Source organism: Balaenoptera physalus (genome assembly GCF_965194825.1).
Source record: "Balaenoptera physalus genome assembly, chromosome: 12".
In the NCBI taxonomy this organism is placed as follows: Eukaryota; Metazoa; Chordata; class Mammalia; order Artiodactyla; family Balaenopteridae; genus Balaenoptera; species Balaenoptera physalus.
This window is the reverse complement of record NC_138897.1, coordinates 27,266,729-27,292,485: the sequence shown is the minus strand read 5'-3', so window position 1 is coordinate 27,292,485 and position 25,757 is coordinate 27,266,729. Positions and strand designations below refer to the sequence as shown.

At 43.8% G+C, this 25,757-nt stretch overlaps 2 protein-coding genes across 10 annotated transcripts in view; one reads left to right on the top strand and one right to left on the bottom strand.

Annotated features, from left to right (window-relative positions):
* The window catches only part of KATNAL2 (katanin catalytic subunit A1 like 2), a 105,590-nt gene extending 88,335 nt beyond the window's left edge, over positions 1-17,255 (top strand). For 8 of the 9 annotated variants that reach the window (XM_082416603.1, XM_082416602.1, XM_082416599.1 and 5 more), the window contains 3 exons: positions 9,021-9,183; positions 10,002-10,104; positions 10,615-17,255. In XM_082416603.1, the coding sequence (XP_082272729.1) occupies positions 9,021-9,183; positions 10,002-10,104; positions 10,615-10,754 (406 nt within the window). In that variant the 3' untranslated portion in view covers positions 10,755-17,255. The remainder of the gene's footprint in view (positions 1-9,020; positions 9,184-10,001; positions 10,105-10,614) is intronic. The other variant, XM_082416604.1, reaches the window with a different exon arrangement.
* HDHD2 (haloacid dehalogenase like hydrolase domain containing 2) overlaps positions 12,567-25,757 on the bottom strand; it is a gene marked incomplete at its 5' end in the record, with an annotated part of 30,980 nt that continues 17,789 nt past the window's right edge. The window contains 3 exons of the mRNA XM_082416685.1: positions 12,567-18,242; positions 22,389-22,452; positions 24,511-24,727. Coding sequence (XP_082272811.1) covers positions 18,139-18,242; positions 22,389-22,452; positions 24,511-24,727 — 385 coding nt within the window. The 3' untranslated portion in view covers positions 12,567-18,138. The remainder of the gene's footprint in view (positions 18,243-22,388; positions 22,453-24,510; positions 24,728-25,757) is intronic.

The following is a 25,757-nucleotide window of genomic DNA, read 5'->3' as shown; positions in this document are numbered from 1 at the left end:
AGGTATAAAAATTGTACGTGTGAAGCATGTTGAAACTCATCTTTTCCTTGTTATTTGCAAAAGGGCTAGACATTTCACTATCCCTTTTAAAAATCATCCACCTGGTATGACCACACTCTGGATTAAAAAAAAAAAAAATCTTAATATGTAAAGAAAGCATAAGATCCTAGAGATTCTGGCACTGGGAATGTGCAAGAATGTACCCATGTATACTGACTGCTTCCCATATGGGCTCTCTCCTGTCTGGCTTGAGATTCCTATAGACGTGTATACATGTGATTGAAGGGGTCAGCAGACATAACCCTGGGTTTTTCCGCAGTAGCTCCATGTGTCTCCTGGGCTCTAGGGAGAAGCTGTGCTCTCTGAGGTCCTACCTTTCGGCCTCGTGCCTTGACTGTCATTACCCTCTAGATCAACATTTCTCCAGGAATGGTTCCCCACAGGTCATTATCCAAAAAATAGGATCTAGTGGGATCTAATTTAACTCAGAGATACTGAGTTACAGTTCAACTGATTTCCACCCCGGCAGGACTTCTCAATGCCTTTAAGATGCTATTGTGTGTTGTGACTCTCCAAGAAAAGCTATGAGAAAGCAGTACATTCCATATTTATTTGACCCCAGAATCCCTTCCTTAAGGAGCGTCTCATAAGACCAATGTTCTATTTGGAAACCTTTTGGGAAATAGTGGTTTGCATTAACTCACTCTGATCTGATAATTGCATCTTTCATTGCAATAGCATTCAATCATGCTTTTAGGCTTTTAAAATCTTTTATCATTTTAAAACAGGGACAGCTGGCCCCAAATGAAGTCACTTGTTCTAAGCCCACATCATCAAACCGAGACTCAATACTTAACCTAATAGCAGTTTCAATCTCTCCCAGGAATGTAATCTTAACCAGTCAGTCTGGAATTACCTGGTTAGTACTAGTGAGGTAATCCACTGGATAGACTCTGCTGTTCCCCAAAAGAAGGTGACCTTACCCAAAACAATCCACTCTTTGCTCATAACTTTCTTGTTGCATCTCCTTCTGCCTATAAAACATCTTCCATTTTGTACGTGTCTTCAGAGCTTCTTTCTGTTTGCTAGATGGGATGCTCCTGGTTTCCTGAATCATTGAACAAAGCCAGTTAGATCTTTAAATTTACTCATTTGAATTTTGTTTTTTAGCAATAGTATGTCCGTGCCTACCAGTGGTCAAATTGCTTTGCTTGAAATTTCTTCTCTCCATACAAAGCTTCATTAACCTGTGCAATGATATCAAGTTCATGATCCTCCATATGTGGTTGATGGGCGATTCTGACACAACCAGGAAAAAAGTGTGTGGTGCAGGATTTGGTAGGTGCAGCGGGGCAGACACAGGACTGCCTGGGCAGGAGGTTACTAGGAGTAACCTTGCCCTTGCCCCATTCACACCTTCTCAGTTTGTTTGGTTTCATCAGACATAAATTGATTTCAGCCTGGCCTACTGTGGCATTACTTTATCTTAACAGGGTGCAGGTTGACATGTGAACTGTAATTCTAAAACCAAATTTTAAAAAGTATAAAATTAACATAACCATTTTATAGAAAATTTGAGAATTAGGGAAAAACTACTCATAATTTCACCACTGTGACATAAGTATTATCATCTTTGTATATACCCTAATGGTGAAAATGGTTTGGTTATTTGCTATCATTTGTTGCCTTTGTATCCTTCTGTGGTAATTTTTTTCCCCAAGAGGGAAATCATTTTCACCATTTTGGCTATTTAGAAAAATAATACATGTTCATTATAAAAATCATATTTTATATGCTTTGGTGTTGCTTGAAAGTGCACAGTCCCCCATAACTGTACACACAGACACCACCCCACGCCCCACACACAGAAACACATGTGAACGTTCATGGATATGTATTATTTTGTTCTATGGCCTGTTTTTTTCTTTCACTTAATACATTGTGGACAACTTTGAAAATCTACCTAATTCCATATAGAATCCCACGTATGAGTGGGCCATAATTTATTTGACTTTTCTTTTTCTTGAGAGTTTTAATATGGCACCAGCGCATTGGACCAAGCTCCTTCCACCATGACTCCCAGCACAGACACTCGGTGGGGGGCAGTTTTCCCTTTGACGTTGTAGCTGGAGCAGGGCAGGTATTATCAAAAAGACTTTGTGTCCTGGTGGACCTCCTCTTCCCAGTCCTTTGTTAGAGAGAATGAGCTTTTCTTGAGGCTTCTGTCTGTGCCTGTTAGCAGTTTGTCAGTGGGCTTCTCCAGCGCCCCGTGTGGGAGGTCTGAGGGAGGCAAAAAAGAAACCTGAGAACACTGCTGTGTCGTTCCGCATGTCCCCCGCTCCCTAGCCCCTCGTCCTCCTCGTTTCCAGTGTCTTCCTATGTTTAGATGCTGTATTACATGCAGTGAATTTTAGTAGTAGTGGTTGGACTAGAGAAGGATGGGCTACTCCATCTTGGCCAGAAGCGAGTCTCTCTCATATTTTTGATTCCCTCTTTTATCATTTTATACATCTTAAACACAATTATTTTATCGTCTGTATCAGTGGAGTTTAATTCTGTTCTTAGTTTCTTCTGCAGACTCTCATTCTTGGTGGTTCGTTATATGTTTCAGAATTTTGGATGGTGAGCTTACATTTAGTGAGGGGAACTCTATCTGTGAGAATCTTACACGTGTCCTTTCACAGAAAATTTATGTCTGACTGTGTCAGGCTTTGGACAACTGTAAGCTAATTTCTTAGCATAGGGTTTCTTCATCCATCCATGCCAGTGAGGGTAGGTTGGATTCTGAATTATCAGTGAAGACTTTTTCCCACCCCAAAGTATAAGACAAATTCCCTTGGTTCTTTCCATTGCTAGTGGGGAGATTTTTCTAACCCATCCTTGCATAGAGGATGGGCCATCTGGTTTTTTGTTTTACGTGATGGGCCTTGTTTCTACCTACCATCTTGAATGGGCCCAAGGCCTTCTGTGCTCTGCCACAGGTAGACTTTAAAATCCAAACTTTTTTTGTAACTAAGAGGCAAACACTCAGCCACAGCTTCAATTTCAGCTGCCCAGTCTTGATTTTTGGCTTCCTCTTTATTTTTAGGGCTTGAGAATTTTGCTGCTTCCTGTGGACTCATTTGTTGTGTATACCAAAAGTGTTTCCTATAATTCACCAAGCTTTTAAAGTGGCTTTATAACAAGAGATTTCTGAATATCTAGTTCATCATTTTGCTGGAAAAAGAAGATTCCCATTTCTTCTCTCAATTATTGATCATAAATTTTCTCGCAAGAGTAATAGGAATGTATCTCCTTGTTGGTATTGTAGTAACTCGAAGTAATTGTCATTCTTTAGTATAAATATATGATGCTCTTACCCTAACATCAGTAGGACACAGACTGAACTGATGGCTCTCCTGTTGGATCCCTTTGTCTCTTGCTTGTGAGCTCACTCTTCAGAATGAGAAGTGCAGTCTCTGGAGATTAGAGGCCCCCTATGGAGACTACATCTTTCACCTCATCTTCAAAAGCACTGCCCAGCCAAGTGAGTTGAATAAATCATCCCTTTAAATCATCATTTCCTTTTTTTTTTTTACTAAAGATGAAAATAGAATGCTTTATTCCCAAGTTGATGCTTGTTTTCTCTGTTAATTCGAACAAAGGATGCTTATAAAATGCTAATTTTCAACAAAGCAGATTTACCTTCATAAATAAAGACTGGGCTTTAAGGAAGCAGATCACTTACATGAAGCCAGTAGCCCTGAACTGAAAGTTTATTCATTCACTCAAGTAGTATCTATTGAGTACCTACTGTGAGTATTCTGCATGATGGAAGGAGGGTGAACCCAAGATACATGGTCCATGATCCTTGGCCTCCAGAGGCTGGCTATCTGATGGGACAATGGGTGAGATATAAACGCAAATAACTAAGAAGTGAGGATACAGCCAGCCACGTGGCTGGTACAGACAATAAGCAGAATAAAATTATATCGGGAAGAGGCCATTTCTGATTAAAGATATTTAAAAGAAAAGGGGGTAGAGAGCACTTGAACTGGACCTGTGAAAAGGACCTGGCTCTTGGTAGACAAACTGGAAGTTCCAAGTAAAGAAAATGACCTGAGTACATGCTCAACTAGGATGGCAAAATGTAGATTCAGATAACGGCCGACAGAGCAGTTTGGCCCAAGTGGGAAGTGTAGGTAGGAGTCAACTGACACAGAGCTCAGTGCAGGAGACAAAGTAAACTTCAGTGCTTTATTCGTTGACTCCCTGTCATCTACCAAAGAATACAGTTCCTGAATCTGCTTTTCAAGGATTGCCACGATCTCTGACTTCACGTTGGTTATGGACATACTGCAAAGACTTTGCCTACAAAACTGAAGGTTGCTTTTCTCTTATCACACTGAGATGGTTTGAACTTAATGTTTTCACTATGGAATGAACAAACTAGAATTATGTTTGATTTCCAAATTCTGTAAAATTTGGAATGATCATTATCCCAGGAACAACACAGTTTAACAGGGGAGACAGGCCAAGGGCTGAGGAAGGGCCCGGAAGATTTGGCGCGGGAGCCCAGATGCTCAGGTGCAAGGCCTCGTGGCCCATGCAAGCTGTCTAGGTGACCAGTGGGCGCTGCCACCTTGTATATAGCAGTGGTCACCGGTCCAGTGGCCAGGCTGTGAGGTCTGTGAGCCCTCACTGTGTCACAGTCACTCTTGCTGGTTGCTTTTGACCTTCGAGGTGATGGAAGTACCAAATGACCAAGATAAAGGAGATGTGAGAACAGAATAACTTGGGTGTAAAAATCAAAATGTAGTAGCTAAAGGGAGTGTTTTCTGATTGCCGCAGGTTAAATTTTTTCACGTAAATATATTGGCATAAAGAATGATTCCTGTGTACATTCCATTTGTCCTTTGTTTCCTCCCTTGTATGATTATATTATTATTGATGTCATTAAAAGTGCATTAATCAGGCTTGGCTGTCAGAGAGTTGCACTTATTTTGTGCCCACAAGCAGTTTTGAGGTAAATCTCTTGCTTTAGGGCATTAGCTGATCAATACAATCATCTATAGTGAGGGATTGTTTTCCCACCTCCCTCTGCCTGCCTGCATTTTCCTAGGGCATTCGGGGATCTGGTCTTCCTTTCAATAAGAAGTCCCCCTGGCTGGGATGAAGAGACCAGAGGTGCTCCCACCAAAGAGCCTTCCTTCTGCAGCCCCTGCCCTTTCAGGAGGGGCAGCTGGTCCAAGGAAAGGCCTTGGGGGAAATAGGGCAACTGCTCATCAACCCAGCACTGCCATTTCCCCAGCTTATTCTCTCTTCCTTCCTAGTTTTAGCTTCAGGTTCCCAAGTCTTATTTTACTGTTAAAGTTTACAGGACCAACATTCCTGCAGTCCAAGGCCCAAACCTCCCAGTTACTGCCTATTATTTACATTGAAGTAGGGAGTTTTGTCATATTCATTTCTGTGTATCGGAGACTCAGCAGTGACAGTACACTTGGCGGGTGGGCAATGTTGCTGGACCGAATTCCTAAATGTGAGTCTAATGGTTTCTCTTCTCTGTATCTCCCTGACCCCCCCTCCTTTCGTCCCCCCTCACTCACCTCCTCCTGCCACTAATCGAGGCCCAGCTCTCTGCTAACTGTCTAAAACAGCTCTGAATTTACTCAGGCATATCAGGTATTCAGTCAAGTTTATCTTCTTGGAGGCACATCTTCCAGAGCCTTCTCACCTCCAAAATGAGCGGATTGTCCTCTGCACCCTAGGCGCCCCCCCCACCCCCCGCATCATCCTGGAGGTTTCCTTCTCTCTCTATGTCAGACCCTCTGTTTCTTGGAGCCCATGTGGCCCTTTGGTTTGGTTTCTCTCTCCCTTTGGTCCTCCAGTACTTTCCCGATAAAGGGTACATGGGAGGTAATATTTTTTAGGCTCTGCATATTGAAAATGTCTTTATTCTATCCTCCCACTTAATTGATGGTTTGATCAAGATACAGATTTCTACACTGGAAATTATTTTTCCTGGACTTCCCTGGTGGCGCAGTGCTTAAGAATACACCTGCCAATGCAGGGGACACGGGTTCGATCCCTGGTCCAGGAAGATCCCACGTGCTGCGGAGCAACTAAGCCCGTGCGCCACAACTACTGAGCCTGTGCTCTAGAGCCCACGAGCCACAACTACTGAAGCCCGTGTGCCCTAGAGCCTGTGCACTGCAACTGCTGAGCCCACGTGCCACAACCGCTGAAGCCCGCGTGCTCAGAGCCTGTGCTTTGCAACAAGAGAAGCCACTGCAATGAGAAGCCTGCGCACCGCAATGAAGAGTAGCCCCTGCTCGCCGCAACTAGGGAAAGCCCACGTGCAGCAACAAAGACCCAACGCAGCCAAAAATAAAAATAAATAAAGTAGTTATAAAAAATTATTCTTCCTCAGAATTTTGAAGGCATTGCTCTATTTTCTTTTAATATCTCACATTGATGATGAGAAATCTTATTCTCCATTCATTGGATGCAACCTGTTTTTCCTCTCTGGAAGCTTTTATGATCCTCTGTTCGTTCTCAGGGTTCTGAGATTTCACCGTGATGTGACTTGGGGTCTCCCTGCTGTTACTGTGCTAGTATCAGGCCAGTTACTGAGGCACAGTCTCCAGAGTCTCAGTGTTTGGGTTCAAGTCCAGGGCCGCCATTCACTAGCTTTGACCTCAGGCAAGCTACTCGACCTCTATGCCTCAGTTTCCTCATCTTAAATGAAGATATTACCTACCTCATAGGTAGGTTCTGAGAATTAATTAATATCTGGAAAATGCTTGAAACAGTACCTGCCACCTGGTGAGTGCTATTTAAGCACTAGCTTTTATTAATATTTCAAACGTAAAAAATAATTTCCTAGAGCTCTGCAAAGTTCCCTTGACCCTGTGTCTGGAATATAAATGTTGGCCCTGAGAGGGGGCGTGGTTGTGCAGGTGGCTGTCTCTGATGAGATGAATTTCAACAGGGTGAAGCTGATAAAGAACAAAGCAAATGCAAAAAAGAAATAGGTAATTGTTATTGCCGGGAAAGCAGCCCTGGAGTGGATTCTCAGCTCAGGACGGGAGGAATAATAGGTAAAGAAAAGACACAATCTTTTAAGAAACCTGGTCGCTCCAGTTTAGGATTCAGATATGCTCCCTGGAAGGGTATTTTCATGTTTTCAATTTAAAAGGAAATATCATGACATAGATTCAGAGTAAGAAAAAAGGGAGAGTGCTTTGGAAATTCTCGGTGTCTTTATGAGTGAGAAAATCTGGTGGTGATGTTTTCATTGTTACTCTTTATTATCGGCTAAGCCAGACCAACACACAGGCATTTCCTAATTTCTGTGCTAGAAAATCAGAGAGATATTTCCCTCCTGTCTAGGAGCTTGAAATTTTAACATAAAAAGAGTTCACAACTCACACTCAAAAATGATCTGTTTTTAATAGGAATGGTAACTCAAGGTAACCAAAGAGCCCCAGTTAATGAGGGAAAGCTCTACTTTACATAATAATTCTAAAATCATTTGGAATGGAAAAAAGTTTTAAATCACCATTTTGCACCACTCTCATGAAACAGTTGATTCAAAGATCATCAACAGATGCTAAAACCACTAGTTGAAAGGAATGGGGAAAGGGGTATTCACATGGTGCCAAAGTACTGTATGTAGAATATTTACTCCTTACAAAGAGATGCTTGAGAGACCGTCCAATGAAGAGAGCTGTGGTCACCAGATGATCTCAGTAATTAAACATCACATCACTAGCAGTGAGGCACACCAACATTGGATTCCAATGTAATGAATGCGAAAACATATTATCTATGAAATATACTTGCCAAAAATGTTTATCCTGATTCTGATTAAGCTTTGAGGTCTAACTTCTGTCTTGGAGGACAGGGGATACAGGAACCAGTTACATGATACCATGAGGAAAACATCAGATGAATCCAGAATGTGGGACATTGTACAGCTAGCCTTACCTATTCAAAAAGGGGCCAAGGCAAGGAGACTGCTTTGGATTACAAGAGATTTAAGAGACATAATCATATGTAGTGCATAATCCTTGATTGAATGTTGGTTGGGAAAACTGTAAGAGATATTTTGGGGGTGATTGGAGAGATTTTAATATGGAATGGGCATTAGACATACTATCCAATCTGTGTTAATTCTGTTAGTGTCATAATGGTATTCTAGTTATATAAGGAAATGTCCCTTTTTTGGGAAATGCATACTGAAGCATTTGGGGGTGGGGTTTCATGATGTAATTTACATTGAAATAATTTAACAAGAATAGATAAATATATATGAAGCAGATACGGCAAAATGTTAACTGTTGTTGAATCAAGATGGTAGGTATGTGGATATTTGTTGTTTTAGTCTACTTTTCTATTTGCTTGAAATTTTTATATTAAGAAATATAAGGAAATGGCCTGCAGATGCAAAATTGCAAAAACCTGGCCTGATAGTGTTTTGGGAGGCCAGGAATGAGTGTTTCAAAGGGCCACATTTGCACTGGGCGCCCAGGAAGGAGCATTTGCACTTTACTTCACCAGAGCAATGGGGTGAGATAGTCATTCAGTCCAGAATATATGAGAGTTTTGGAAGAATTAGCGTACTTCCCAGAGTGCCCAAGTTATGTCAGGAATAGTGTACTCATTGGCAGGATCAGGTTGAATAATTGATGTTACAACTGCAGTGGGAATGCTCGTTTGGTTGTTGTTAGCTGGATTTATTCCCCCTCAAATTGTCACCTAAAATTACCTCCTTCACATGAGGTATTTGGGGGATGTATTTTTTCTTTCTCTTTTTCTTCCTTCCTTCCTCCCTCCCTATCTCTTTCTTTTTTTCTTCTTTTTAACCATTTGTTTCTCCCAAACAACATGAAGTAATGGTCCTATCCACTCAGACACAGATGTAGAGTAACAGTTAAGATGCAGGATTGGTTCCTGCTAAATTTGTTCTTCAAATATAGTTGTTGCTTAAGAAGTGAGTTACTGCCCCAACCAGTTCCTTTGTTTTGGACGTGACTCAGGGAGCTAGACTGTGCCATGTTGCGGCGCCTGGAGAAGAGGATTCTGGTGGACCTCCCGAGCCAGGAGGCCAGGCAGGCCATGATCCACCACTGGCTGCCCCCCGTGAGCAGGGGCAGCGCCCTGGAGCTGCGCGCAGAGCTGGAGTACAGCCTGCTGAGCCGGGTGAGCTGCCTGGGGAGGTGCCTTGGCCAAGGGGCTGCCCCGTGACCGTCTTCTCAGCAGGGTCTTCTCAGCTGTTCGGAGCCTTGAGTCACTTAGAAAAGATCCAAGCTGCCCCAACAATGCAACAGGCCTCTCCTTCATGAAAGACTGAGCTCTTTGTCCCTCGGAAACATTCAAGCAGAGAGAGAGATGTGATAAAGTGGAAATAGCATAGGGTTTAGACTCAGAGGACCTACGGTCAGATCCTGGTCCTGCCACTTATTAGCTGTGTGCCATCAAGGAAGTCACTTCCTCTCTGAGCCTCAGCTTCTTTATCTGTGAAGTGGGTAACAGGCCACAGAGGATTACTGTGATGATTAAATGCAAGTCTTTCACAAAAGGAAAAGCATGTTACCCCCATGCCCACTGGTGTCATTGCCTCCTTGAGGACACCTGAATGTGATGTTCTCTGAGGTTCCTTAAAGGCAGGTTATAATCCTATTTACAAGAACAAAAGTGTCTACCAAATTTTGCCATCCTTGAATTTGGGCACAAGGGCCCCAGTAGGCTGGCTTGGGTGGGCCAGTCGTCACCAGCGTCTCACCACCTACGTTTGGGTGGTGTTAGGAAGTTGTTTGTTGCCCAGATCCTTAGGTTATCCAAACACGTTAGCAGCCTCTCTCCCCCTAAAAACTATTTATCTGGGAATCTGTATAGTGTCCATGGGTGACAGATACAGAATCCAAACAGGGGCTCTGACACCCCATCCTGCCTGTAAGAATGTAACCACCACCAGCATTCTGCCTGCTGCCTAATGGCTGGGTTTGCGGCTGTTTCAGGAGATGGAGGGCTACTCGGGCTCGGACATCAAGCTAGTCTGCAGGGAAGCAGCCATGCGGCCTGTGAGGAAGATCTTCAACGCCCTTGAAACTCGGCAGTCAGGTACGGTGAGGATGACAGCCAAGGTGCTCTGGGAGAGAAATTTGTTTTTAAAAATGGGGCTTTCACCAGCAGGTGGCGCCTTGCCCCTGCTCTTTGTGGCTTGTTAACTGGCACTCATTCTTTGGTCAAAAATCCTCCTCCTGCACCCAACTCCTTCCTCCTCTGCTGTTCTGTTTCGGATCAACTTTGCCCGCAGATGATAAACTCTTTAGGGCTCGGGCTTTTATTTCCCTGGCACACTATGTTGGGCTGGATCCATTTGTGGCACTATATAAATGTTAAATAATACTTTATAATGATACATTTAAGTCACATTTTGTGTATGGGCTTCAGGGGCTGAGTTGCACATTAAAGACTTTTTTCCCCAGCCCTCTTTAATCTTGCCTGTTGCTGCATTAACCATTAAGAATGCTGCATTATGCATTGCCTTGAAAGAAGGTCTATCAGTGTTTCAAGAGCATAGATCACCATTAGGTAGACTGTTGTGCTGTTCCCCTTGTTTTTATCTAGAGAGCAGCAGTTTACCTGGGATCCAGCTGGATACAGTGACCACTGCTGACTTTTTGGATGTGCTAGCCCACACCAAGCCTTCAGCAAAAAATCTGACTCAGAGATACTCAGCCTGGCAAAGCGAGTTCGAGTCTGTGTGAAATCACATTTACCCTGACTTGGCCACAAAGACAACTACAGAGGCCTCCTTGTTAATTAGTGGAAGTGGAAGAACATTATGCTTGGAATAAAAAACAGAAAATTATTCTTGAAGACTGGATTTGGACAACTGTACCATTTTGGAAATATATATTTTCATGGTCGATGTCAGCAAAATATTGAAGATTCCAATTACAGGTATGTGTGCTATGAGGTCTTGCAACGGAGACTTTTCTCACAATGAGATCCCATAACATTTAGATGAATAATTCCTTGTAGTGTTCCTCATTTGTGAACTGGCATTTTCATTTTGAAAAAGACGTGGTACGGAAAGTTGTGTTGGGATGCACAGGGTGTTTCTGAGTTGGGGAGCCAATCAGAAGCTAAGCTTGACAGACCATCTGACAGCTGACAGTTCAAGGGTGGATAAGGGTGGGAGCAAGGAAAAGAAACAGCGTCTGCTTCTCTTGACAATATTCTGAATCTCATCTGCTCTCCCTGATTCTGACTCCAGTCAGTTTTATCAGCAGAGCAAAAACCCCTACCAGACTAGCCCCACTCAGGAATATCACTGGCCCATCTCTGGAGATGAGCTAATAGCAGTGGTAACAAACACCCCACTATCACTACCTACCAGTTGCAGTGTTTTGAGTTCTGGCCCCTAATAACATCTTCACATCTCACATCCTGTGTGTTCTGCCCTTCTCCTTCCATTGCCACAGCTCCTGATTGGATCCAAAACTTAGGATGGGGTACCTGAGCTTCTAGAACAGTCTTCCCTGCTCTTAGGCTCCACCACGTCTCCTTATGGGGTTGGAAACAGCTAGAAACATCTCATTCAGAAACCCACAATCTGAGGCATCTACTTTCAACTCCTGGTAAATTGTGAAGGCTTCCACTAAGTAATGCCACCCCTCCCCCCGCTTAGAATTTTCCTATGGTCACCTTCTGTTGTCTCCCTTGCCTTGTTTTCTTCATCCCTGCAAGGCCGACTCCTCCAGAGAAGAAAACGCTTCCAGGAAAAGGGACATTTTGGCTAAATAGTCCAAAGTATTTCACCCTTTTAAACAAAAACATTTTGGGGTTTTGATTATTTTGAATAGAATATTCTCAAATGCCTCTTAAAGTATCATTTTATGGAAAATGTAGTCAAATTGAATGAGTTTAAAAGAAACAAAAAGACATTTCATCTTAGTCGAAGCTCACCTGAAACTTCTTCATGGTCACTAGGTAGTACCCTGTGAGCACTGCTGATATGCAGATATGGAGGTCTCTAATCTCAATGGCCTAGACTGCTGTGCTGTTCAATCTCCAACATCTGCCGCCTGTGCTTTGGGGTTATTTTCTTTGTCAGGCTGTCAGCTGACATTTCTTATAGCTGTTAGTCCATTTGCTTGTGGCCTTTGCCACCCTTTCTGATTTCATAAAATCTCAAGTGGATGAAGCCTCAATTATAGCTAATTTGCTGTGGTTGGAAAGCAGGCAAGTGTGCACTATATGTGTACTTAAGAATGAACAGGCAGAGGGGCAGAGGAGGGCTCCCGTGGACAGCATGCTTTGTGACGATAGGGTTGGGCCCTTTTAGCTTACTGCCCCGGAGTTCCTGATTCCGTTCAGGTAAGTGTGGTTTGGCCATCCCTCCCAGCACATACCGGTAACCTTCCACTTCCAAAACCCACCTCCACATCCTCCCTCCATTCCTTTTAAGAATCTCCAAGTTCATCTTTGTAACACTTACACCTACATTCCATCACATAGTCCATCCTTCTCTCCTCATTCCTTGTAAAGTCTGTCTACAAATGATCACGCACATATGTTTTTAGGTCATGCCTTTATTTTGGTGGCTTATCAGTTTTATACATTATCTAATGACTTCCTGCTTTGGATGAAATGAAATATAGCCTTTTCATCCCTTTGCCCCATCCCTACCACACACACGTCTTTCCCTAATCATCCCCAGTTTTACTACAGTTTTAGGTTAACTCAATAATCAATATTTTTATGATATTGTTCACCGTACATTGTTTACTGAAGAGCCAACTAGTGGATTAGGATTACATTTCCTTTCTTGTTGAGTTTTGTCTTTCTTGGAATTAATAACTGCCTCGTTTTTTTCATTTGCTTAATTTTCTAAGTATTTAATTTTTGGGGCAACATTTTCATATCTGTCAGATACCCATCAGTATTGTCTTCTAAATGGCCAAACATATCAGATTAACTTTCAACTCCATTCCCACGCTCTCTGGTCCTGGTTGTAAGGGGAAGGGGACCAGACAATGGCTGTAGAACAAGCAGAGATTTACCTAATCCCGTTTTCAGCCCTGCCTCTCAGCCTGGCCCACCACCACGTCGTGTCTCCAAGGCCTGAACGTTCATAGTTCCACTTCTCCAGAGCGTAACCCCCCCCCTCTCCTGCCTGGCTGAGGGTGCGTACCTGGCTGCTCAGGGTGGGGAGGGTTTCTGGGGCTCCAGCCACTTTCCCAGCTTTGAACCAATTCCTTGCTTCTCAACCTTGCCTCACACCTCACGACCTCTCTACCCAGTGTCTGCAAGCCTTGAGTCTTCGAGGTGATGTTCTACAGGATGAATTTTGGTTTTTTTCTTTGCGTTGATTTTAGTTGTCAACACTCCATCATCCTCTTTCCATCTCCCGAATTACTGAACCCTGTCATCCACTGCTGTCTCCTCTGCCATTCTCTTGTGGGTTGTCCTTGTTGGTTTATAACATCTTTATTCCTTTCCTCTTCTTTTAGTGGGGCTTTGAGAGAGATCAACTAATACATGACTAATCTACTGTTTAGAGTCTCTGGTTATTTTTTTAAAAGTAGACTAAAAGTATATCTAAGTTTATAGGGATATAGGAGATTGGCCTGTTAGTTGTTGGTGGAAATTTGAACTTAATTCCACATGTGGTATTTTCTTCTAAAGCAGAGGTCATAACTCAAATGCTATAGGAACTTGGAACATAGTTACACATGGGTAAAGGAAGACAAGGAAGAGGTGGGGGACTGTGGCGAACTGGAGAGGTCAGAACTATCCAAAGATAGCTCAATTTCCCAACTAGAAGATACGTATCTAGGAGTTGGAGCTACATTCTGCTGTCTTCCTTAGTGATTTACTCCCAGGGGCATTTAAAAATATTTGGGGGACTTCCCTGGTGGCGCAGTGGTTAAGAATCTGCCTGCCAAAGCGGGGGACACGGGTTCAAGCCCTGGTCCGGGAAGATCCCACATGCCGTGGAGCAACTAAGCCCGTGAGCCACAACTACTGAGCCCGTGCGCCACAGCTACTGAAGCCCGTGTGTCTAGAGCCCGTGCTCCGCGACAAGAGGAGCCACTGCAATGAGAAGCTCGCGCACCAAAACGAAGAGTAGCCCCCGCTCGCCGCAACTAGAGAAAGCCCGCGCACAGCAACGAAGACCCAACACAGCCAAAAATAAATACATAAATAATTTAAAATAAATAAAATAAATAAATATTTGGTTTTCTCAGGCACATCAGCCAGTGAAACAGACAGGCATTGAGATGTGTATGACATTAAACACAGGAAAAAGATATCAAAATCTGTTTCATTTTAACAGATGCGGTTTGAATTATGATAAACGATTTCTGGTGCTCTGGCACCTCGCCTCTCAAGGACAGCAGCATGCTTTGGGTAGTAGGTCTTGATGGCTGGTGTAACACAAAGTCAGCAAAGGCCCTGTGCATTTACGCCGGGAAAGGCTTTTGTGACTTATGTCAAAGAAACTCAATAATGCAAACATGGCTCTATGCAAACAACTGCTAACAGGACGAAAGTACTCTGCTGCCCAAGGCAAGTGTTTTAATGAAATAGATTAGTGCAATTTTAAAAATTCTTTATTATAGGTGCCCAAGGACTTCAGTTTCATCCTACGTGAACCACCATTGATCCAAAACCAACTGAACATAATCAGTGCAGGTGTGTTTTGACTTTCCTGTCCAACTCGCTCCTGTTAATTTTCAGTGTGGGGTTAAGAGTGAGATGACGACACTTGTCACTCCAGGGCAGTTTCTGATATCCACAACAGCAGGTGTTTGATGGAACCGTCACTAGGGAGGTGGGCCAGCCCCCTTCTCCTTTCCAGGCATTACAATCCACTCTGACAGGGGTATAGAATGGTGGGTAGGTAGAGCCACTGCAGAACTAGCTGATTCTGGACGTGTGAGAGTTAAGTGGGTGCAACAACCTTGTCTCCCCACCAGACTGGTCCTTCACCCTCCTCCTTACCCAGCTCACAGCAGATGCTCAATAACCACCTCCTGACAATGGGCATTCTCTAATGCCCTTTCAAGTTCTAAGATGTCACTTGGTCCCTTTTCTGGGGCCAGGACAGGATTATAGTAAAGCTGGTACAAACACTATCCTTGGGGTCAGTACCACAAGACAGCCCCTGAAATGTAATGGCTGGAAAATAAAGTCCTTTACGTACTTCGGTTATTAAATCTCCTCCATGAAGCCCGAGGCAAACCAACCAGCTGAGCTGGGAATGTTTACAGTAACCTCGACCTAAACCAAGATTTCTATTTATCCTCACGAACTTCACACCGTGGACAGGTCAGTTAGAAAGTCCTATATAATGTTTATTAAGTAAATAAAATAGCCAACTAAGATCTTAATGGCCTAGAGGGCCAAGTGAGAATGGAGGAAAGTAGAGCAGCCGTCTCTCTTGGCTGGCTCGTTACATGCAGCTGGGTTACCCCCTCCTGCCACTCACCCATCAGTGATGTCTACTGCTTGGCTTTAGCTCTCACCTGTCTCCAGAGCATCAGAGCCGTTATTTAAGTGCCTAACGGGCCTCCCCTATGGGCAGCAAGTCTAAAATGAAACATTTTCTCTTCCCTACCCACAGCTGTACCCTCTAGCATTCAATTCCTATAATATTTACAGCTAATTTTGAGTTGTCTGGTGACGGCCTGAGTGCCCATCTGTGTTGTAGCACAGACAGAGTCCTGTCTGGTGGGGAGAAGAGACGTTCGAAGACCTAAGTATAATCTAACAACTGCTCCATGGCACGAAGGAGGGAACACTTCATCCATCCTGCAGTCAGGACGTCACAGAGGAGGGAGACACGGAGTCTACACACTGCCTTGGGTATTCTCCTTAGCTCCTCACCTAGTAAGGGCCCTCCAGGCAAAATCCTTCCCTTAAATGTTTTTATTTCCTAGCAGGTACTTTGCACACAGCAGCTAGCAAACCCTTGATGACGCTTGGGCCAAGGAATCACTGACCCAGGTGCCGGGGAACAGGCCACTGGTGAACACGCCCAGCAGCCCCTCTTGCCTGCACGCTGGGCTTTTCTGTGTGGCTCCGGCCTGAAGGAATTTAAATGTAGTAGAATGTCTCTCTTTTTTAAATTCTCAGGAAGACTTTCCCCACTGAACTGACTGTAGAGATGAATTCTACCAACCTTTTCCAGATCGTTAAATGCAGATACTCCTGCTACATCTGTGTCATCATCGCAAACAGGCAACACTTAACATTCGTCCGACTCTATTTAAAGTCCTTGATATACGGGTTGTGCATTTAACCCTCACAACAGGCCTACGCGGTGGGCACTATGGGTATCTCCACTTTACAGAGAAGGGAAGGAGGCAGGAGTGGCTGGGGAGTTGCCCAAGGTCACCGAAGGGAAGTGCTGGCCAGGCTCTCTGCTCTGTGCCCCCAGTCACTGCACTCCTCCTTCTCATCTGGGGTGGTGCCCTAGCACATCTGTCTTTTGCACTCTAGGATCGTTAAGGACTAAGTTGGGGCATCTGCAAAAACAAGAAAAGTGTTCACCAAACTACCAGAAGGAGAGGGAGCGGCCATTTATTTAGCTTTGCTCCCTCCCATCCAAGACCAAGCTGATCTCTAAACAAGCATCAAAACCCGAAGCTCATTAGCACTGCTGTGTGCTTCAATAAGGTGAGCACCATGATAATGGACAATTACAGGCTAATAATCCGGTGCCCAAGAGCCCAGCAAAACGATTGCCAAGGCCCAGGATCATGACAGCGTGCAAATGCACTAGGAAAATCATTACCTATTTAGTCCCCTTCATTTTGGTGGGTTTAACATGAGAAGAAGAATCCATGCTGCAAGACGAGATTTCATTTTACAGCCGTAGTAACCAAGTACATAAAAGCTTGGATCTGTCCCAATAGCTTCTGAAAGATTTTTCCCATAGTGTCAGAGGCACAAATAATGAACTCTTGCAAACGTACAGTTAACAGGACCCGGGTGGACACTAACGTCAGAAACGCACGGTCTGTAGGCATCAAAGGCTGATGTTAGTCTCGGCACTGCTCCTGTTAATAACAGTGTCTAATTAAAACATCTGTGAAATACCGATAGTTTTAATTTTACATAAAATTTCCAAAACAACTGTTACACAGTATAATAGGTATCTGCAATGAATAGGTTATTAATGGAAATATTATTTTAAATTAAAATCAGGTTCTAAATTTAAATTACTCATCTCTGGCTAACGAAGAGAAAAAGAAGTCACCCGGGCTGGAAATAATACAGTAGCTAATCTAGTTTTCAACATCTGTTAAAGCAAATTCACTCCTTCACTTGGGCTAAAGGGGACACTTTATTTTGTTTCTTCTGTCCTGTACCCCACTTGGCACTTCTGATGGATTTCACAGTTGAACTCAGTATTAAAACTACAGCCTAATGCACTCTTCAGTGCAGTACTTTATAACTTAAAAAACACCATTCAACTTTATTCAGAGTCTGAACCCCTCCAATTTACCAGTGAGGAGACAGCAGAGAACAAGCTCCCTGCAGCAGACTCTTCCCCAGCGCCGCTAACCTGATGAATATTTTAAAAGGAATGGCACAAAATCTCAGCTTTCCCTTTCTTTGGATCTCATCTTCTTTTTTTTTTTTTTTTTTAATTTTTTGGCTGCGGTGGGTCTTCCTTGCTGCACGCAGGCTCTCTCTAGTTGCAGCGAGCGAAGGCTACTCTTAGATGCAGTGCGCAGGCCTCTTATTGCAGTGGCCCCCCTTGTTGGGGAGCACAGGCTCTAGGCGTGTGGGCTTCAGAAGTTGTGGCGCACGGGCCTAGCCACTCCACAGCATGTGGGATCTTCCCAGACCAGGGATCGAACCTGTGTCCCCTGCATTGGCAGGCAGATTCCCAACCACTGCGCCACCAGGGAAGTCCCAGATCTCATCTTCTTTTACGAAATTAGCCAGGCTTGGTGTCTGGCTGCAATTCAATACCTTTCTTTCTAATTACTGCCCAATAAAAGAGGGTTAAATGGTGACCAAGGCTGAGTGGTCTCTGTCTGTCCATGCTGGCTGGCATTAAGCTGTTGAGGGATTCTTGCCAGACAATGAAAAGCTGCGTTTCAGGTTGCTTCTGATTCACATAATGGTTCACAGTAGATGCTGCAGAATGTGGTCCACGGCATGAGGGAAGCTGTCACAAGTTAAGTAAGGAGCTGGATTAATTTTTTCTTCGTCTGCTGCTCGGTATTTCCCTGAAATGAAAGTAAAGCCAGTGAACAAAGGCTACTGGCGGAACACCAGATTAATCACAGCCCGCGAGCACCTGGGACGCCAGAGGCCACCCTTACGATGATGAGAGAACCAAGGTCTCCACAGCTCCCAGGGCACCTTTTATCCAGGCTTCAGGAATGCCATGAGGCAATTCAAAGCAAGGTCATATTCAGCATTTCCCAGGCCCTCTGGTCTTTCACGATGGACAGTCACAGGGACTGGGTCACCTGAGAGCTAAGGGTGCCTTCGAATCTCCTCAGCTGGTGAAATCATTTTCTTCCCCCAGCAGCCCTACAGATAGGGATGGTGATTAAATCAGTGCTTTTAAATGAAAGCCCAGACCCCACAGGGCAGAGGCCTTGTCAGCTCCAGAGGGTGACTGGAAACAGCATGAGCTGCTGCCAAACAGGAGCCCCGCGAGCGAGCGGGCAAATGAGGGCGCCCGGGGGTGGGAGGGAAGGAGAGACAGGTGCTCACGGTGTTCACAGGCTGCCCGGCAGGGCACCGATGGGTGGGCCTGCTGCCGAACTCTCCCTGGACTCTGCAGTTCAAGACCCACAGCTGAAGAGCGCGGCACGGCCACAGACTCCTACACACGTACATCAGACCATGCACGGCCCCTGTTCAAACACCCTTAATGTGTTCCAGTGCCCTTCAGAAAGAACCCCGTTTCCCTGTTGTTGCCCACCAGGCCCCTCAGTCACCCGGCCCAGGACCCTTCACCTCAGCACGTGCCACTCTCACGAGCTGCAGTGCTGTGCTGGACACACCTGCCGCTCCCTCTGCCTGGGACAGTCTTCTCAACTGACAACCTCCTTCAGGCTTCGGGTCAGTCCCACCTTCCCATCCAAATGAGATCCCCTCCCTGTTATTCTCTCTCTCTCTCTCTCTCTCGGTACCCTGTTCTTTGTCTCCACAATATTTATAACAATTTGTAATTATGTATTTATTTGTTTAATGTGTGTCTCACATCTAAGACTGTAAGTTCTCTAAGAGCAGGGACTATGTCTGTTTTGTTCCCCAAGGTATTCCCAGCACCTGCCATAATGACTAGCACGTGGTGAGCATTCCACAGCATTTTAGGAAGGAAGAAAGGAAAGAAGGAAGCAAGGAAGGGAGGGAGGGAGGGAGGGAGGAACACTGTTTTAGACGAGGCCTTGGGGGAACGAGGCTGACTGCCCTGTAGTCTCAGCGCTGCCTCTGCACTTGCCCTTTCTCCTCACTCCCTCATCCCCTTTTCTGTGATCTCTGCTATTATTCTTCTGCATTTTTCAGTATTCTCTGTCTAAATCTGGGTTCCCCAACAATAGACCCACCACTTTCTACAATCCCTTCTGTTTTCTATAACTACTCTTTAAGAGGCTTTGTTCAGCAAACACCAAGCCTGAAAACCCCCCTTCCCCAACTTGACAATGTGGTGGTGAAGATGCTTCCTGTCCTGTCTTGCTGACTGTGAATTCCTACAGCAAAGGAGCCAGCGTCTAACGTACAAAGCTAACTTACCTTAGCGTCCTCAAGGCACCTGTCCACAGTATGGTCCACACAGCAAACTCTACTGCTAGTTTTTCCTCAAGCTTAAATCCCATTGAGTATAAACTCCTTTGCAAGGTTTCTGCTTGTTCTCACAGGTAAGTTAATGACTAACTTTTGCTATACCACCCACTTCTTGGAGCCAGTGGTCTAAAGGCAAATGTGTGAAAGTCAGGTTTCTTAGCCATAAGCTTCCAGAATGCTTTTGTTTAGTCTGGCTCTGCAAGTGGGGTTTCTACAAAGTACAAATTGACACAGTGGCTCATGAATGTGTGATAGTTCTAGCAACGTGCATTTTGTTTGGCATATGGCAGATGCTCAATAACGTTGGCTGAGTGAATGAAGCAGGCCACCATCACTCAGGCCTGACTCAGTGTGGCAGTCTATACTTTCCTGGACGAATAAATGGTGAGTGGAGGGAGAATGCAGGAAGCCATGTTGACAACAGTGGACAAAGGGTGGTCCCAACTTTTCTAGGTGATTGTTTTACATGCTAAACAGAAGTAGATTCTAGTTACGGCTAGTCAAAAGTCTTTACTAACAAATCGTGGAGCAAATGTATACTGAGCATCTATCATGTGTTACTGAGAAACAAAACTGCTCAAGACTATCACCGAATAATTTAAAATCTCTCTGGTAATTTTCAAACACTGGGAAACCCAGCAATTGTTCACTGCACTGAGTTCAAATTTATGAGTGGAGCCGGCTGCTCTGTACGCTTTCAGAACAGTGGGCTTACTTAGGACTTTTTTCTGACCAAAGATGAGCAGTACAAATGGGCCTGTTTTCATGAGCTGTACTTGGCTACGTTTCTAAGTTAGACATTTTAGATTTGATTGTGTGGAGCTGCTGGCTCCTCTAAGACTAACTGGATGCCTCTGTGACAGGCTGACCACAACCAACTGCCAGTCAGAAAAGAAGGCAGAGCCAATGGAGACCAGCTAGGGAAGGTGGGCCTACAAGACCCTGGCATAGGACCAGTTTTCATACTTGGTGTAAATCCTTAGTTATGTGACCTAAAGAAAGGAAATGTTCATGGGAACAATACCCGAGAGGAAAATAGTTATCTGAGGGTTTCCTCAATGACCAGATCATAAAATGATGAGGAATGACAAGAGTCTGAAAATTCAGATACAGGGGAGGATGAGGAGTGTGGCTGTTTTTCCTGACTCCCTGATATATCCTCTTTTTTGCTTCCATCAAAGGGCATGTTTCTGGGAAGACGGTGATCATTTTGAATTAGAAATGTAAAAAAACAATACTGTTAATTCTAGAGTGACTGGAGTCACTATCTGCAAGGCTCCAATGGTTCACTCCAGACGCCCAGCATGACAAGACTGTTCCCATTCTTTGTTCACACAGGGCCTGGAAAATACTTCTTATTCAATTGTAGCAACATCTATGTTTTCTTGTTCCTCTTTTTAAATTCAAAATAGCTTTTATGCAACCACATTTTCTTGAACATCACAGTCATGAGTAAATATACTCTTTCTAAAAAATTTCCCAGTGGCAGCTCGTCGGTGACTTAGTGTTTAAATCTTCCCTTTTCTGAACAGCCTGTATGAAGCCAGGCATATGAACTCACAGAGCCATCTATGGAACCACTTATCTGCTATTTAACTGGTAACAGCCCGATGACAGTTCTCGGACCAGACTCCTGGCTGTCATCCTCAAACACGTGCTATTAGTTTTAAGCTCAGCAGGTGCCAGCTGGGGGCAGGTGCGGGGGAGACCTTTTCATTTTATCTGGAAAGGCTCATCAAGTTCCTAGTGCAACAGCACACGAGCCCACACACAGCTCCCATGACTATTCTTTCCGTACCTTGAAAGGACTTTATTAATCACACTCCACAGTGTAATATGCATTTACCGTGAGAGCTAGAAGGGACCAGTCCAGCCCCATCATCCGTAAATGGCCCAAAGAGGTGAAGGGCCTTGCCCAGAGTCTCACAGTCAGTGTAGAGCTGAGACCAAGACCCAGGACACCAAACTGGTCCACTGTTGCCATGATACTGTATTAGCTGAGTCTCCCCTATTAGTTTCTTTCCCTTTCCTTAAATTTATTTGAGGGATCACACCTGGTTTACCTAATTTTGGTACAGGAAATTGTTACTAAAACAGTAAGTGAAAAGACAAAAGTTTTTTGTGTGTTTTTTAAAAAAATGTAAACATTAACACAAAGTATCACATCACTTAGCTAGCCAGTTGCTAAAAGATCAACTTCATCTTATAGCTGGTGCAAAAAGAAAACATATTTTTACAGAGCCCCACATCAATTGTCTTTTGGTCAACTTTGGTGATTTGTATATCCAGAAAATCATACAAATGCTAATGGTCAATTGTGTATGGCTGTCTCTGTGTAACTGTTAAAATACCTCTGAACTCTGATCTGATCTTCCTAGCTTTGCACAGCATGGGCCCTTTCACATTGTCTTTTTTCCCTGCAATCCTAAGCCCATTTTATTTTTGCTTTGTGGCAGAAAGAGAATTAAAGTGCCCAGTGGGCTTTGCCATTTCTTCAAAGACTGTTCTTTAAGCAGCTGTGTATTCTACCATTCTGTTTTAGAGAAACAGAATATTATACTGAAGATACATACCAGTTTTGACTAAGATGCCCAGCATGCCGACATTCTGAGCCCCACCAACATCATCCCTGCAATCCTAGAAAAGCATAACGAAGCATTTAGTCCAGGGTCATCAGTGAGCTTGCCAACAAAACTGACCAATTGATTTGATTTATTAGGCTAGGATGGCCAACTGTAATCCCATGTTTTTTTTCCTTAAAATGAAAGAGAAGCAGGTGTAAAAAAGGATAAACCCACATCTGAGGGAGCATACCATTGGAAAAGGGAAGCATAATAGAGGTAGAGGTAAAAAACAGAGTAGTAATCCTAGTAACCAAACATAAAAAGCACAGTTACAGTGCTTCATGTTTTGCCACATGTACATCTATTTCCTTTTAAAACAGATGATGGAAAAAAAGTATTCTATCATTTGGCAGCTTCTAAGGTAAATGATCCAACTGCAGGACAGTGAATGAACTAGGTTCAGAAGACAGCTCTTGTGCTGTCCATGTAACATATTATCCTTACTTTCCATCCAATCGTCCCTAACAGGGGGAATCAAATCAGATCAGTTTACTTAAACAGATTCTGAGACTGTCTGATATTCACTTCACACTTAGGAATAACAGATCAGTCTCAAAGGGAAGCTTTTGTTTTCCAATTCTTACTCAAGATTGGGGTGAATATACTTGGCTAATTGTGATGACAAATGCAAAGTAATAAAAATCCAAGAACTGGAAGAAACATCATCAATAAAATCAGTCCTACCATCTCATGTGTATAAGCAGGATTCATTCAGATCACACCCAAAGAAAAGTTTTTTCCTTAAAAATCATTCATTTTATTCAACAACAGCCCTTGGAAATGAGTCTTAAAATGTCAAAATCTTCATTCAAGGTCTAACTTAAAACCTTTTTTGTGCATCTAAACTTGCCTTGTTGAAGCAGGGGAGATGGGGGAGAGGGACAGAAGGAAGGGAAGTGGGAAAAAGTGAACAAGGAAAGGGAGGGAAAAACTTCCACTCTCTTGAATAACAACCCTCCGTGCAGCTGAACACTGCTATTGCGTGCCCTTCCCACCTTCCATCCTGCCCCAATGCCAGCATCTCCAGGGACAAAGAATTCTGAAGTCTCCAGACTAAGATAACCACTTTCTCGAATACACACTTGCCTAGGAAAGTCAGCTAAAGGCCTGCCAAGAGGAAAAAGTGTTACTGAAAAGATGGTTTTTCAAAACAGCATTGAGTCCAGCGATGATCCTATTGGGTTTCGGGTGCAAGGATACAGGAGCAGAAAAGGGACTCGGGGGACCGTGAGCCACGTGCACCCGCACAAGACAGCACGGGGTCTACAGTTCGTTCTGGAGGGAGTCCAGGGCCTCGAGGTCCACTTCCAGCCGTGCCACTCATTAGCTATGGGAATTCCGGCATGGAGGTTTGCCTCTCTGGGCTTCCGTTTCTCTGTCTATAAAATGAGGAGGTTTGGACCAGACAACCTCAATGGTCCCTTCTGGCCTAATGCGTTATTATTTAAAATTGAAATATAATCCTTGCCACCTACTTCCACAAGGCAGTGTGCTTTCTAGCACTTTTCTCCTCATGGCACACAGAGAAAATAATGTGTTCCCAGTACACTGGGGTAAACTGACAAGGTACTCACAGCCAGAGGTCACTGGGTAGAGCCCCCGATTGTCCAGGTTCAGCCCTGCCACTCCTAGGCCTGAGGCAATCGATATCTTTAGCTATTTGTGGCACACTGACTGGGAAGTTCTTCCATAAAGCATATACTAGCAAAAAAATCAATAATGGGAGAATTCTTTGCGTATAGGTGTTCTCTGCATTAAGGAATAGTCAAAAAAGGCTAAATCTATGTAGAAGTTTTCTTCAAAAAGACATATAAAGCATTTAGTTGCCTTGCAGTTGATGGTCTTTTGAATTGTATATATCTCATCACACTATGAAGAATGTCAGAAATAATATTTCAGTTCTTTAGAATACCAGTAAACAACTACTGGAAAGCCTGTTTTATGGGTAGCCTCTTATTACCATCTGATATCATCAATAAGAGCCTGCTTGTGTTTCAAAGCAGTGCTTCGAAGTTGGTTCCTCCCAGCATGACAGGTAAGCCCAGGGCATTTCCTGGGCTCTTCTACTTACATCTCCAATCATGATGGCCTCCTCAGGTTCACAGCCAGTGCTCCGCAATGCCTCCAAAAAGAACGTTTTCTCTGGCTTCCCCACGACTGTGGCTTTGGTATCGGCGGCATGCTCTAAAGCAGTCACAAACGGTCCAGGCCCCAGGGCTAAGCCGTCCTGCCTCTTGTAATACCTGGCTTTGTGGACTGCTATCAGAGGCGCCCCATCCAGGAGCAACCTAGAGAGACAGAGAAAATGGAAATTGGCTAAAAGCAAGGTTTTTGTGACTGGAAAAGAATGTCAGACTTACAAAGTGGTTTTATTCACACTCACAGAAACAAATAGTTTCTTATTAACTTTTAATGACTTGCTGTCTTCTAATGAATTCGCTAGGAACTGCTGAGAATTACACTCAGATACACTAAAGAAAGGTGATAGATTATTAAATTTGGGATTGCTTCAACGTTTTACCTTTAGTGGTTTCAGACATATTACCCAAATCACCACGGAAAGAGAATTAAGGGAAGTAAAGCTAAATAAGACACTTGAGGGAAGAAGCTTAACTTAATGAGACAAGTTGTTTCAACCTCCCTAATGGTAAGCAGCAGGCTCCTGAGCCTTTTACAATACGACTCAACTGATGCTGCAGTGACATGTTCAGCTAACCCCTAAAATACCTGGCTTCCTCTTTCCTCTGCTCCAAAATATGATTCCTTCGAATTCAGAAATTTCATAGAGCATTTTACAAATACTTTCTGCTTGTATCTTTCCCTCTTCATTTTACCTGTTGACTGCTTCGGACATTACTTGGCAAATCAGGCTGTCTTCCCTGAAGGACACAGCAGTAAGGCTTAAGGGTGAGCCTATACTGTCAAGTCCCTTCCGTCTTCCTGATGTAGGACAAATACTCTCATACCAACCGAAAGGGCATAAAGAGTTTTCTCGTTAGAGAACTAAACTCTACATATAGTCAAGGATCCTCATTACTGACTCAGGCAAAACATAACAAACCTAAAAAACCCCACCAACCCCCATCCAAAAAAATCTGCCAACCATCCCAACAGTGCAGCCTATAAGTCACACAGCACAGAGAGTCACACACATATTATCATCTAACCGAATGCAGGACATGATATTCTTCTTAAACTGCTTTTAACCAATGTAATAAATGATCTCACTTAGCTTAATTTACTTTAAGTCATCTACTTAGTTAAATATTTAGTATGTCCATCGAGGAAGAATTCATCACATCTTACCCTTCACAATTA